This window comes from Cryptomeria japonica, chromosome 9, assembly GCF_030272615.1.
Source record: "Cryptomeria japonica chromosome 9, Sugi_1.0, whole genome shotgun sequence".
Lineage (NCBI taxonomy): Eukaryota > Viridiplantae > Streptophyta > Pinopsida > Cupressales > Cupressaceae > Cryptomeria > Cryptomeria japonica.
This window is the reverse complement of record NC_081413.1, coordinates 272,052,188-272,067,107: the sequence shown is the minus strand read 5'-3', so window position 1 is coordinate 272,067,107 and position 14,920 is coordinate 272,052,188. Positions and strand designations below refer to the sequence as shown.

Here is a 14,920-nt window from a genome sequence, read left to right as displayed (position 1 = left end):
TCGGATCGCCCATAATGTTAAAGGGCCTACTTCTGACTCGGCGTAGGGACAACCACTGAAACTCATTCTTTTTTTAATTTTGTCTTCACTAATCATGCCACACAAATAAATCTCTTTTCTATAATTCCTCTAGTTATTCACTTGCTATAATAATTGTTGCTTCCCTTTTCCACATGTTTGAGTACAAATATTTTCTTGCTCTCAAGGATCAGAGGAGGAAACAGGGAGACACACATTTACACATTGAATCACAAATACACAATATATATTCATCAACAAAATCATTACAAGGCTTTAGCTCATTCATCTCCCAAACACCATTACATACAACTGAATTACACAACCCCTTACATCTCTACAAAGTTGGACTCAACATTAAGTATCGAACATATACAAATGCCTCTTATTTATAGAGGCCTTGGAACTGTCTAGAAGCAACGTAGTCAAGGCACATGCATAGACTATTGACTGGTAGTCGATGGAGGAAGTTTCTATTTTAAATGCTGGTACATATAAAAACTTCTATATTAATTGGTTAGGTTGACTATGAAAAGCTTTTGCATAGACTAGGGAGAAATTAATGCCAACAAACTCCCCCTTAATTTTGACCACATATGCTAATTAATTGACTATCCTTCCACAATCTAGACAAGATGGGTCCCGACTTAAAGCCTTAAATTAGGTACCCATTTACAACACTTATACAAGTTGTGCTTCACAAGGCTTTAGTTTGCTACTTCGGTCTTCTGACTTTCCCTCATCATAATCATCTTGGGTTTTTACGGCTTACCAGTAACCTAATAGACTTCTTAAGTGGTTTTTAGTTGACCACAAACTCTTGTCATAAATGGTTTCTAGCTAACCATAAACTTTTCTCTCAAGTGGTTTCTACTGACCACGAACTTCACATACTAGTGGTTTTGGCTTACCATGAACCTTTCATACAAGTGGCTTCTAGTGACCACAAACTTCACAAATGGTTTTGGATTACCATGAACCTCACAAATGGTTTTTGGATTACCATGAACCTATCACATGATTGGGAAACTAACTTATAATGCACACACATTTAGATCTTCATTCAAGCCTTCTCCTTTTGTACCTACATTGATTATTGAGTCCATATAAATAGAAATCCATCTACCGAGACACATGGGTAACCAATCATTGTGCTCACTAGTTCTATAGGAGTCAATTTCAAATACATGGTTCATCAATATTTAAACTAAAAACTTTAGGGTGTCAGGTACAACCGATCATGCACCCCTTACAACAACTGAGGTACTTTTTATTTTACTTAACAAAGGTTTCTCACACTCAACATATTTGCCCAAAATTACAAGTTTATTGACCATACCCACTTACATCGCATTACTATGTGAATCTTTGTTTAACCTCTATCCTCCTTTGTGATGATCTGAACAATACTTAAAACGAATTTTGATGGATCTACAACAGATTTGCATGCCTTCAATCTTTTGCACCTTTGTCTTTAGTTACAACTGGCTCTTCTTAAATTACTCAAAATTTCTACAAATCCTCTCACCTCTAATCCCAGCATTCCACAATTTCAATTAAACCGCAATCATTCCTTGACAATGACAATACGAATTATGACTTCCTATCTTTTCTATCTTTTCTGACCAAACAATGGCTTGACCCAAATTTTCTTACTTCTCACGACATTAAATTATTTTCTCGTAAGAACTAGAAACTACATGACTTCAGCATTCCATTTTACATGATGATCTTCTTCCTTTCTTGGTAACAATTTCCAAAATATTCTTTGTCTGGTTGTGAGTCATGACTTATCTCCACAGATCTGCGGTCTTTCCTCGAATGGTCTACTGCAATGATCCTTGATGACGGCTTGCATTCCACTCATTAGTTCTTCTAACTTTGAGGGAACTTCTCCTTAATGAAACATCCCCCTCCTTCCTCTGATTAGTGATTATCTCTTTGACTCACGACTTCTCAAGTCTAAAACTCCTTCATACCCTACGATCTTTCGGTGATCTTTAAGAGGTAACGATTTCTGATTCAACCGGCAACTAGCCTTTCCTTCTTTAACGGCTTCTACTGCTTCCTTCCCATGGGCGCTCTCTTGCAAACTCTTCTCTGGTGTCTTCTCATAACAGAGCACCTTCTGGTGCAATTTCCAAAAAACACACGATCTACTTCACTCATGGTGACCTTCTGGCTATTGCAAACAATCTCGATTTCTCCAACACATACGGATCCTTGTCTTTGATCCTTGTCTTTGACTGTTTGTGATCTTTGGTGGCTTTATTTCATTTAAACGGCTTGCAATCTTCTTGGTAGCCGTAGCTTTTTAGCAGACTTTGTTCGTGGCAACTTTTGATATGAACAACAACTTTTAGTCATTTTTCCGAACTATGGCATTGTCTTTAATAATCGGCAGCATTTACCCCATTCTAATTGGGTTCTCCATGTGTTTCTTTCCTTCTGTTAGAATAATGTTTATTTTAATACAAACTACAGTGTTGGGTTGGTGATCATTTATTAGTCTTTTCCAGAACTCTCCAGCCACCACAAGTTTCCTCTGACTCTAGATTTTTCTACCTTTCTAGATTTCTCTTCCACCACAGACTTTAAGAAAAGCTCAAAAACTTCTAGAGCTCAGAATACAGTCTATAAACTACAGCCTCCCCTAGAGATTTGTAGAGTAAGAATGTAGCAACACATTGTTGTGTAATATATGAATTTAATTTCAAAATTGTGTTGTGATTCCCTGCTTTTTTGTGCAAGTGTTTTTTTGTTGCTTTGTTTTTACTATAACCTCTTATTTGTTAATATGGTATCAGAGCAGATTTAAAATCTTGGGTTGTGACAAGAGATTTTCTAGTGGTTTCAATTTGGTTGTGAGCAACATTGGCAATTTCTGGAAGCAAGTGAATAATACTACATCAAAAAGTGAAGAATACAAATACAAGAAATTGGTGAGAAATTTTCAGTTTTTAAATTTGGGTATTAAGGATTTTTGAAGTAGGTTTCATTCTTATCCAAAAAGGAGGGAATTTAACAATGGTTTCTCTTGGTATCTCTCTACCTACAATTAAATTGAATGGAAAAAATTATTATGACTAGGTATCTCATATTGAAATTACTCTAACTGTTGAAAATTGTTATGAGATTGTTCCTGGTAATGAACAAAGACCAACAAATCCTAGAAAAGACAAAAAAAATTGGGATAAAAGAGATAAAAAGGCAGCAACATTAATCAAGCTCCCACTTTTAGAAGAAGTTTTTCTAGAAGTTCGTAATGAAAGGAGTGGAGTTAAAGTATGGCACATTTAAAAATCTATATCAAAATTCAGGTGATGTATGGATTTTATCTCTCACCACAGAATTATATAACATGAGATTATCAAGCTCGCAAGAGTTAGTTCCACATTTAAGTAAATTAAAGGAAAAGAAAAATGAGCTTGCTTCTCTTGGAAAGGATATAGATGATAAAGATTTTGTGCAAATAATATAACAAAGTCTTCTAGGATCTTACAATCATTTATAAGAAGATTAGATACTACAGATAAATTAAAAAGTATTAAATCTGAAGAGTTATGTGCTAAATTATTGCAACAAGAAAAGCGTCAAATTTAGGAAAGAGAAACATTTAGTGATGAATCTCAAGCATTCATAATGAAAGGAAAACAATTTTATAAAAAGTCACAATAATAAATCCAAAGAAAGGAATTGGAAGAATAAAAATAAAAGTATGTCATTTACAGATTATAATAGAAGTAAATGGAAATGTATTTATTGTGGAAAGATGGGTCACAAAGAAAATTAATGTTTCAAAAAGAATAGAGATACAAAAAAGAGGACATATAAGTTTTTACTAAATTTGTTGATTCTAAAAGAAATGTTTTTGTGTTGCACTTAAAGAAAATAATTCTTCTAAGGATGATTGGTTTATTGACTCTAGTGCTACACAACATGTCTCATAATAAGGAACAATTTGAATTAATAAGTGAAAGTAGTACACAAAAAATATATTTGGGAAATAACAGTGCTTTGGAAGTTAAAGGGACTGGAAATGTCAAAGTTGATAATGGTGTGCTCAAAAATGTGAAGTTAGTTCCAGAATTGAAAACAAATCTACTTTATGTATCTCAAATTGCAAATCAAGGGTATAAAATAGAGTTCTACAATGATAAATGTTTAATCAAAAATGTGAATGATAATTATAGAGTGACTACAATGGGCGATCATTTATTACAGTCTTTTCCAGAACTCTCCAGCCACCACAAGTTTCCTCTGCTTCTAGATTTTTCTACCTTTCTAGATTTCTCTTCCACCGCAGACTTTAAGAAAAGCTCAGAACTTCTAGAGCTCAGAATACAGTTTATAAACTACATTCTTATTTGTAGAGTAAGAATGTAACAGCACATTGTTGTGTAATATATGAATTTAATTTCAAAATTGTGTTGTGCTACCTTGCTTTTCTGTGCAAGTGTTTTTTTCTTGCTCTGCTTTTTACTATACCCTCTTTTTTGTTAATACCTTCCTTGGTCAGCTATGATCTCTCCATCCAGCATTATCTGCTTCAGCAGCTTCTGCTCACCATTCCTTTGTAGTATGCAATCAGACTATGACTCCCGCAGAATCATCTCCCGTGAGCTCTGATACCAATTTGAAGGATCGGGGGAGGAAACAGGGAGACACACATTTACACATTGAATCACAAATACACAATTTATATTCATCAACAAAATCATTACAGAGCTTCAGCTCATTCATCTCCCAAACACCATTACATACAGCTGAATTACACAGCCCCTTACAGCTCAACATGTAGTACCGAACATATACAATGCCTCTTATTTATAGAGGCCTTGGAATCTGTCTAGAAGCAACGTAGTCAAGGCACATGCATAGACTATTGACTGGCAGTCGATGGAGGAAGTTTCTAGTTTAAATGCTGGCAGATATAGAAACTTCTATATTAATTGCTCAGGTTGACTGAAAAGCGTCTGCGTAGACGGGGGAGAAATTATTGCCAACATGCTCTGTATTTACTGTAGTTCATCGATACTGAATAATATAACATCTACCTTTTCGCATGGTTTTCTTCCTGAAATCAATGTACTTTAATCTCGAAAAGAGAAATGACTGATCTTGGAATTTGAAAAAACTATCTCGAGTAAGAATCTATTTATTCACATTAGATAAATATAAGAAAGCAAACACTGCACAAATTTATTCGCGAATCGCAATGCATGGATCCATAATAGAATCCAATTTCATCATTATTCCATAGGTATACACAAGAGATGTCTTGTAACTCGAATCTAAGTGAAACAAGAACATTTACACAACGTATTTAACCAAACAAAATATCTCGAGTTAACCTTGTCCTTTCCTACTCAATACAACATCAGAAATATGTGTTGTATATCCTCGATTACAAAGCTTGCCTGTGTTGTGGTGGTGGATGAAACCAAAACTCGCGACAAAGAAACTGGCCTACAACCTTAGAAAATCATTCAAACTCAAACTGCTAATGACTGCAATACGGATAAAACACCATTGTGGCCTCATTCGCGATAAGGTATCTGATAGGCGACGCAGAGCCAGCTATTTCTCAATTACAAGAATGAAGACGACGATAAATTTCCACCAACAATCATTGATAAATGATAGATTTCTTGAAGGGCATCCAACTTGACTAAATTGAAATGTTATTTTAATGTAGCACATAATCTTAATCATGTCAATTTCCTTATAATGGTTCATCTCTTAGTTGTTGAATTGATACTTAATTTCCATATTAAGCATCTTCTTCTCTGATTGTTGGATTTTTTCTGGGATATAATAATTTTATATTCTTGATAGCAAAGGTAAAACACAATCATATTGAAAAAAATAAAACATTGAAACAAAAGCCAAACTAAGTTGAGTCACTAGATTCTTGATTTTGTTTGAATGTACAACTGCATTTTTAAAATATACATTACTCTCTGTAAATTATTGTTTGAGGCCAAATTAACTTATTTGAAGCTCTATATATATTGGGAAACTGTGCGGCCTTTTTCCAAAGCTTGAAGGGCCTCTTTTCATTCAATCATGGCGAGCGGATCAGAGTTTAAGAAGGGGTATTGGACAAAAGAGGAAGACCGTCTTCTCAAACAACATATCCAACTTCACGGCGAAGCTCACTGGAGCTCTATTCCTATAACATCAGGTCTGCATACGAACATATTTTCGTACTTTTAGTGCTAGATAATTGAAATATTATTGCCAACAAATTTATTTGCAATATCACTTCTTTTTCTTACATTTCATGGATTATATTTGAATCAATTAAAGAGATCATTGCTATTTGATGTTTCTGGCATTATCAGTGATGAGTGATAGATTGAGCCATTCTAAGGTGATTTTTTGTTCAGGTTTGTTGCGATGTGGTAGGAGTTGCAGGTTACGGTGGATGAATCATCTTCGCCCCAATTTAAAGCGTGGAAAAATTTCACAAGACGAAGAAGAGCTTATCATAAGGCTGCAAATACTGCTTGGCAACAGGCAAGCCGAGAAACACATTTATTTGAATTACACAGTTTAACAATCTATAATAATTCTATACTTCAGCAATAAATAATTTTCTTATTTTGGTAGGGAAAAATCTTACGAAGCCCATGATGATAAATAATTAAGTGTAGACTAGATTTGGCGTTTGCAGATGGTCATTGATTGTAGGTCGGATGCCGGGAAGAACAGACAATGAGGTGAAGAATTACTGGTATAGCCGGTTGAAACATAGGGTGCTCGGCAACAAAGTATTAAGATCTTCGGTTAGCAGATTAACTGCTAAACGTTTAAACAATCCAGCCAAGTCTCTGCCCACAGAAATTGAATCTGCAAAATGGAAGGACGCGTGCATAGAAGCACAAGGGCAGGATATTGCACTCGAAGTTGGAGAAGAAATGGAGGAGCCATCCAAATGTGATGCATTTGAAAGAGATGGGTATCCGTCTGAAGTATCACCTTGCAATTTCTATTTGTTTGAAGAGTCAAATTCCCTCCTTCACTTGTGTTATGAAGAGCAGAGTGAGATAGAACATTGGTTGTGAGTGGCATTTGGATTTTTGTTTTGGGCGTATGCATTAGTCAATTTCAGATTTGTTGTTCTGTAAACATTCTGTACCTTCTTTTCGACCAAAATAATATGGGTTCGATTAGATTCACTTATTTGGTGGTGATCTTCAATCTCGTTGGTCTTGTCAGGTCTCATCAACCCAAACAAAATAAATTATATGAAAATCCGTAGACACATAGAGCATCAGGTTAGTAACATTGACATCAGAAAACAATCTCCAAAAAGCCCTTTTTGGCTAATTCTTATAATATCCATTGCACCCAGCCCATAATTATGTGAAAGCAGCATTAATTGTGTGACACTTCAGAATCTTTATAAATGTTAAGAGTGTAGCGGGACCTATCTTGCTCACACGCCAAGAAACATAATCATAAACACTTTTATGAGTATCACATTAAATATTGAATATTAATAATAATAATAATAATAGATCTAAAAGATTAATAATAAAGCTGGCTGGTGGGTATGTATTCGGACATGTAGTGTTGCGGTTTAAACACTTCGTTGGTGAAGCGGCCACCAAGGTTCCAATCTCTACTGGGCCATTGTGCTCGCAAGGCCTTGTGCTTTCGCTGGACGATTGTGCTCGCAAGGCCTTGTGCCTTCGCTGGACCATTGTGCTCGCGGAAGCGTTCATGTGGAGCCAGAGGGCGTGTCATGCCAGCGTCACCGGTCACGTTAAAAAGTTTACCAGGCATAGTTAATAAAACAAAAAAGAGCTGGTGGGTATATCTTGTATTAAACAAATAGATGTAAGAAATATATAAAATGATAGAGAATTAATTTAATACATTTTTTTTTCTTGAATATAAGTTATTGTATTAAAACGAGAGGAGATGAATTTTTCTAAAATGTCATATTAATCAAGATTATTGAGTGAATTTGAGCATAGGATCAAGCTATTTTAGACAAATGTGAGCATGCCCATCTAGAATAGTGGCATCCAACTCTCATATTAAGGTTTTGTAATTTTCATAAGCTATAATGATTCAACAAGCCCTACATGCAAGAGAGAAACACTACAAATGGGAGTTAATCTTGCAAACTTATGAAAGTATTATCCATTTCTTAAGGAACTTCTCACAATCACTAAGCATATAATCTAATTATGTCTATTTAACACCATTAAATTGGCATAATCAAATTGCAAGGATACTAAGAAACAAATACAATTTGAGAACATGAGTCATTGACCTGAATGTAATCATGCAACACAAAATACACCATACACTATAGGCAAGTGTTAATACATTATCATGCTTTTCCCCATTTTAGGAATATTATTATCCCATTCAAAACTAATAATATAGTCAATTTAACCATAGAAGACATGGAAGCACAGTCATAACCCAAATCTTGTTTCTCTTTTCAAATACACATTTATTTATCATTTTTAGTTTATGAATGCAAAATAAACATGAGTAAAATGAAAATAGAACTACTTATTATATTTTATTAATTTACTTGGAGATATATAATTTTAATTATATTGATAGGTATTTATATCTTGCTTGAATGTTATCAATAAAGTGATTGTGGTATATTCCTTCGTTACACTACTTATCATAAAAAAATAAAAAATTATGCCTCACTAGTAGGTCCAATAGAGAAGTTATTGAAAAAAGAAAAATAGGAAGATTGCATGGACAGAAAATTTTAAGGATCATTTGACATTATAAAGAATAAATTTTAACTAAACCTATTTTTTACTTTCACTAATTGAAACCATTTGTTCCATACGCAAGTGAATTCATCTAAATCATCTATCAAAGTATTATTATCACAATCAAGGGGTAACAAAGGCCATCCAATTTTTATTTGCATGTAGAAATCTTGTGGCGCCTAAAAGGAAATACACCAGAATGAAACAAGAAGCACTAGCCATGTTGTTTGCATGATAAAAATTTAGGAACTATCTTTTAGCTCTCTCAATTATATTTTAAATTAATCAATGATCCATTCAAATATATAACGAACTAATTAGTTATTCATGGTCACAGTCGTGGATGCTCATGCTATTCTAGGAATTTTATTTCAAGACAATTGTTAAGCAAAGGAAAGCTAACCAAGGTCCATGTTATCTTTTAAGTATTGAGATAGGAAATGAAGGACAAATTGAGTATGTCTTTCCTAGTTTGCACCTACTTTGGGTGAATATGTTCTTGCCAAACATTCAGAAAAGTATGAGCTAAGAAGAAATTGATGATGCATCCCAAGATCCCCATGTGCTTACAATCATAAATGCATTTTTTTCTACTAATTCAAATATATGTTTTTTAAACTTCCTGCCAAATTTAATGAATCCATGGTGAAAGAATCAGAAGTCAACACTATGTCACAAAACCTAGGAGCTTCACATGAACAATCCTTGTCTTAAGACCCTATTTCTCAACAATTAACCATAAATGTGTCATTTGTTAAAACTTTGCATGATACTACTCTGATTAACATTCCTACGCCACACACATTTAACTTACAATTCAACAATCCGCTCTTGAATGCACAAAAATTAAACAAAAATAGCACCATCCCAACTCAAAACAACATATTTCCAAAAAAAAACAATCAAAACTCAGCTTACAACCCACCAATTCAAAATCCACAAGCTAGCATACCACCTCCTTTTTTGAAAGTGAACAACACTAACACCTCCCAACCCACAATAATAATGAGCATACCCCAAACAAACACTTCACTCCCATTGGATACTTCAACCAACAATCAACATCCAACCTCTCATAGTGCACCACTCAATAAAAACCTTACCTTGCAAAACCTCCCATGACCACCACAACAAAATATGATTCCTTCAAGCACATACAACCAATCTCCAAACCAACATCATACTTCTCTCAATACATCACGTTGACTAACTCTCAAACCACATACATACCTCCACGTAATCCAACATTTTCATCTAACTTCACCCATACCACTCAACCTATGATAGAATACAACACATTTCACCATAACTTACATCATTTTAATCAAAACCCACACACCTTCAACCAACCACCCATCTATCAAAAAGTGAATCCTTTTGTGGAACCTAACCAAAAACTAATCTCCCATTGTCCATCATAGAGATCCTAGAACAACAAGTACAAATTATACAACAACAAATGATGTATATCAAAGTTAGTGGACTTAAAGAAAAAAGTACAAAATGGAGGACTAATGTCCTTATCCATTTGACCAAATACTATGCATGCCACCCTTTCCAACAAACTCTGTAGTGCCAACGTTTTATAAGTACAAGGGAAAGGAAGATAAGATAGAATGCTTAATCATTTTATTTGAAGCCCAACAACAACATGTACATAGGAGTAATATAGTTATATATGTAACTGTATAACTGCATAATTGTCATAACAATATAAACTATGTAATTGCATACATAACAAGGTAGTACTATGAACTTCTATGCTAAAATACTCCCACTTATTATATTATTCTAGCCAAAAGGGAAGATCTATCTCATGGATAGAAGTATATATACATCATTATCCCAACTATTTAATATATTTTCCTTCTTTCTTGATTTAGCCCTTTTGAATATTTGACCATTACCTATTTTATTGTGCCATGAAGACCTCAAATTGAACATTTAAGATGTATGGAGAGGCTACTTCTAGGGCATTGTTCATCATGTAAAAGTCTCATCAAAAGTGCATTATCATGTAGATCCATCAAGCTCAATCATCAAACTTGACTTATACTACGGGAACTTACACCTTTGTATCATCCACCTTCAATCATGTTAGTTGGCAAAAGTATTAAGGAACTCATAAAGAATTCCCTTTATCTATAGTGAGCTCCTAAAGAAACCACTTGGCATTAGATTTTCAGATATAAGTACATCCAAAAGTAAATATATTTTTAAAACCAGCAAGCATAGAAGATACAACTACACCGAAAAGAAAGAACTACAAATGTAAATTATTTAAGATAATAGAAAATGTAATATCAATTTATACTTGAAATTCAAATTAATACACGATCAATTTTATATTATAATATGTTAATCAAACACATCCTCTATTTTTCATTATTATATACCACTTTATATATACATAGAACTTGAAAAAGAATTGGGAACAACAACACCTGTTACTAAAACCCAACTCATAATATTAAATGAAAAATAACTATATTAGAGTATCTTCCTCCTAATCACTAAATAAATAGTGATTATAAATGACAAGTTGTGTATTCTGGTGGGGGGTGGAAACAAAAATCAAGACGCCAGGTGACGCCTTGCCACCTATTTCTCAATTTTAAGAATGAAGAAGACGACAGATTTCCTCCGGCAATCAGAGATAACAATTCATTTCTTTTTACGGGACGTTCAACGTGATTAAAAATGAGCTGTTATTTTAATGTGGCACATAATCTAAAACACGTTAGTTGTTGGAATGCGCTTTTCAATTTTGGTAGAATATTATATATGTATTCATCAAAATTGTGAAGAAAAAACAAGCCAGTCGAAAGAACAACAAATAAAACTGCATAAAGATTTCCAGAAATACACACACGTTTCTTTCAATGGACCAATTAAGCTACAAACTTCCCTCCCTCACCATTGCTTGCCCATTTTCCGAATACTACCTAAAAACCATATATTGGGAAACTCTGTCTTGTTTCTTCAAAGCTTGAGGAAGTTGTATACCCCAGGACTTCTTTTTATTCAGTCATGGCGAGCTGTTCAGATTTTAAGAAGGGTCATTGGACACCAGAGGAAGACTCTCTTCTGAAACAACATATTCAACTTCACGGGGAAGGTCACTGGAGTAGGATCCCTAAAACAACAGGTCTGTATAACATGAATCTTCATTCTTAATAGTTCATAGAATAGCCGATCTGGAAATATTATTGCCAACAAAAATTATTTGCAGTATCACTTCGTATTTGTACATGTCATGTGAGAGATTTAGCTGAATTCAAATCAGGTGCTTCTACTTGTTGGAAGTAATCTCACCTACCCCGTCAATAACTTGTCATGTCTCATATCCTCCGTATGATCATCCATATCTGCAGTTAATCCTCAACATTAAATGAAAGCACTCAAAGCAGATTTTCCTTGGATTCAAATGGATTTTCTGGGACTCTACCAGTCTGCACTCTACCTGTCACATCAGCAGATTCACGGAGATTTTGATTACAAGATGAATAATATTTTATACTTGTCTCTGTCCTTATCGTATGCTTAATTTTCTATATATTCAATGCCTCTGTATTTTGTAGTCACTCTCTCTGAAAGAGTCCACTAAGATGTAAAAGGTGTGTCTGAAGAAAGTCATGTTGAAGTATGGATGTAAGAATAGAAACTAAGTCAATCGATGTAATATTTCATTTTGTTCAATATAAATTTCTGTTTGTCTCTGTTTTCTATCTGTTTTGATACTTCCTTTAGGGGAAGAGCATCAGTAGTCGTCATACCTACAGATCTTAAACGGTACATCGGATTTTGATTTTATTTTTTTAAGTTGTCTTCGTATGCGACTTAACTGCTGGATAGTAACGATGCACACTGTGGAATAGTTATGCGCACAAAGGTCAAAAAGTACACATTTCAAAGTGTCGCCCGATGCCTAACTAAAGATGTTCGAGTAACCGTCAACTCAAAATCGCTAGTACTTGTTGACAAATGCCCCAATAGTGGTGCACAAATGTTCCAATAGTGGTGCACAAATGGACCAATTATGAACAAAAAATGATCGGCTATTGATACAAAACAAATTATTAATGATGTTTTCACTATAAAGGCTATTGGGGGTCAACATGACAATAAAATGACGATTATTGAAACTATATTATCTATCAATACTCTTCCCCTAATCCTTCACTACTGATTTGTTTTCATTAGATGCACTCTACTCATCTTTCAATACCTTACTACATTAAAATACCTTACTACATTAAAGGTCATTTTAATACATTTCATACCATTTTTCGTGCTATTTATTTTTCTCTAACCATAGAGTCTTCTGGGTTTTCGGCAAATCTTATTGGGCATATAAAATTTTCTCGCGTTATTAGAGATGGGCGATGAATAAGTCATTCTAAGGTGATAATATTTTTGTTCAGGTTTGTTGCGATGTGGTAGGAGTTGCAGGTTACGGTGGATGAATCATCTTCGCCCCAATTTAAAGCGCGGAAACATTTCACAAGATGAAGAAGATCTCATTATAAGGCTGCACAAGCTGCTTGGAAACAGGCATCTCCAGAAACCCATTCATATACTTTTATTATTTATATATCAAATTATTTAGATTCTACGTTGAATTTTTTTTTTTTAAATTTTGTTAACATATTCATGTAATTACAGTCTACTCTTATTATCATTGTAGAATATCTCTCGATATAAGTACTGAATACTATTAATCTTTGACAAAGGATACTGTTGGGCTTTCACAGATGGTCACTGATTGCCGGTCGGATGTCAGGAAGAATGGACAACGAGGTGAAGAACTACTGGTATAGCCGGTTGAAACATAGGGTGCTCGGCAATAAAGTAACTAGACCTTTGGTTACCAGACTAACTGCTAAACCTACAAACAATCTAGCTAAGTCTCCGCCCACAGATATTGAATCTGCAAAAACTGCAGCATTGTGGAAAAGGACGTGTAGAGAAGCAGAAGGGCAGGAGGATATTATAATAGTGAACGTTGGAGAAGAAAATGAGGAGGCATCTAAATGTCATGCAATAGAAAGAAATGGCACCCCAAGCTATCCATCTGATGAGGTATCATCGTCCAATTCATACTTATCTGAAGAGTCAATCTCCATCCTTGACTTGTATTATCAACAACAGAATGAAATGGTGAAATGGTTGTAAGACACATTTGGCTTTTGTTTCCATAGATGAACTAAGTTCAAATTTAGTCGTCTGAAACGTTGTGTAAGGCTTATCTAGATTCTTTTGGATTCGGGATTTCACCTCTTGGCCTTGCAATCAAGCTGTTATATGGCTGAACTTGTTTGAAGGTTTCCAAGGTGTTTACAATGTTCAAATTTGTACTGGCGAGTCGACTAACCTCTCATCAACTTAAACAAAATAAACTAGTACTTTATAAAATTAAGTTTAAATGGTTTACGTACCGTCCCCAATCAAACTTCTCATTTCCAGATCCGGAGACAAATCAGAGCATCAAGTCGAAGAACTTTGACTTCATAAAATAATCGCTTTGTTTCTTTGTTGCAGATGCCAATATTCGATTCCGTGTTTACTTAAAAAAAATTGATGAAAATTTAGGAAAAAAAAACATTGAGCCCATTTTGATAAGTATTATATTAAAGTTAAAACAACAAAAATTTAGAAAATATTATAAAAAAGCTCGTAGTAGGTGTATATCACTTATCACAATGTAAATTAAAAAAATATGTAATTAAAAGTAAAGGGTATCAAACTGAATTATAAAATATGTGTTCTTATTAAGTACAAGTTGTATAAGAAAGAGTTGGAGGTAAATCGTTCTTTTGAGAAACCCTTGAACAAGGACAATTCTATAGATAAAGGATTAGGGAGTTTCTAACCATCTTGAATGTTACAAACAACACACAACACGAACACAACCCAACTCAATGGTAGGGGCACAATAGAAGCCTTAACACCACATAACACTAGCCTAGAAGCTTTATTTTCGAAGGAAGGAATGCAACCACTTCTATTGAGAGGAAGGTATAAGCAACTATAGCTAGGTGGGTGAGTAACTTCATCAACATGGAGCTAGTGGTAGAGATCTCTAAGCGAGGTCGTCAAATGAAATTTTACTCATGGTAGAAAGAGCACTCCCACCTTACCTA

The 14,920-nt window shown here is 34.4% G+C and overlaps 2 protein-coding genes across 2 annotated transcripts; both read left to right on the top strand.

Annotated features, from left to right (window-relative positions):
- Positions 1-6,087: 6,087 nt before the first annotated feature.
- On the top strand, positions 6,088-7,088 carry LOC131061862 (transcription factor MYB3-like). The gene is made up of 3 exons (XM_059211592.1): positions 6,088-6,205; positions 6,411-6,540; positions 6,698-7,088. The coding sequence occupies exons 1-3, from the start codon at positions 6,088-6,090 to the stop codon at positions 7,086-7,088; spliced, it is 639 nt and encodes a 212-aa protein (XP_059067575.1).
- A 4,719-nt stretch (positions 7,089-11,807) lies between these two features.
- LOC131061863 (transcription factor MYB4-like) lies at positions 11,808-13,952 on the top strand. The gene is made up of 3 exons (XM_059211591.1): positions 11,808-11,925; positions 13,202-13,331; positions 13,532-13,952. Exons 1-3 carry the CDS (start codon positions 11,808-11,810, stop codon positions 13,950-13,952), a joined length of 669 nt encoding a protein of 222 aa, XP_059067574.1.
- Positions 13,953-14,920: the final 968 nt, after the last annotated feature.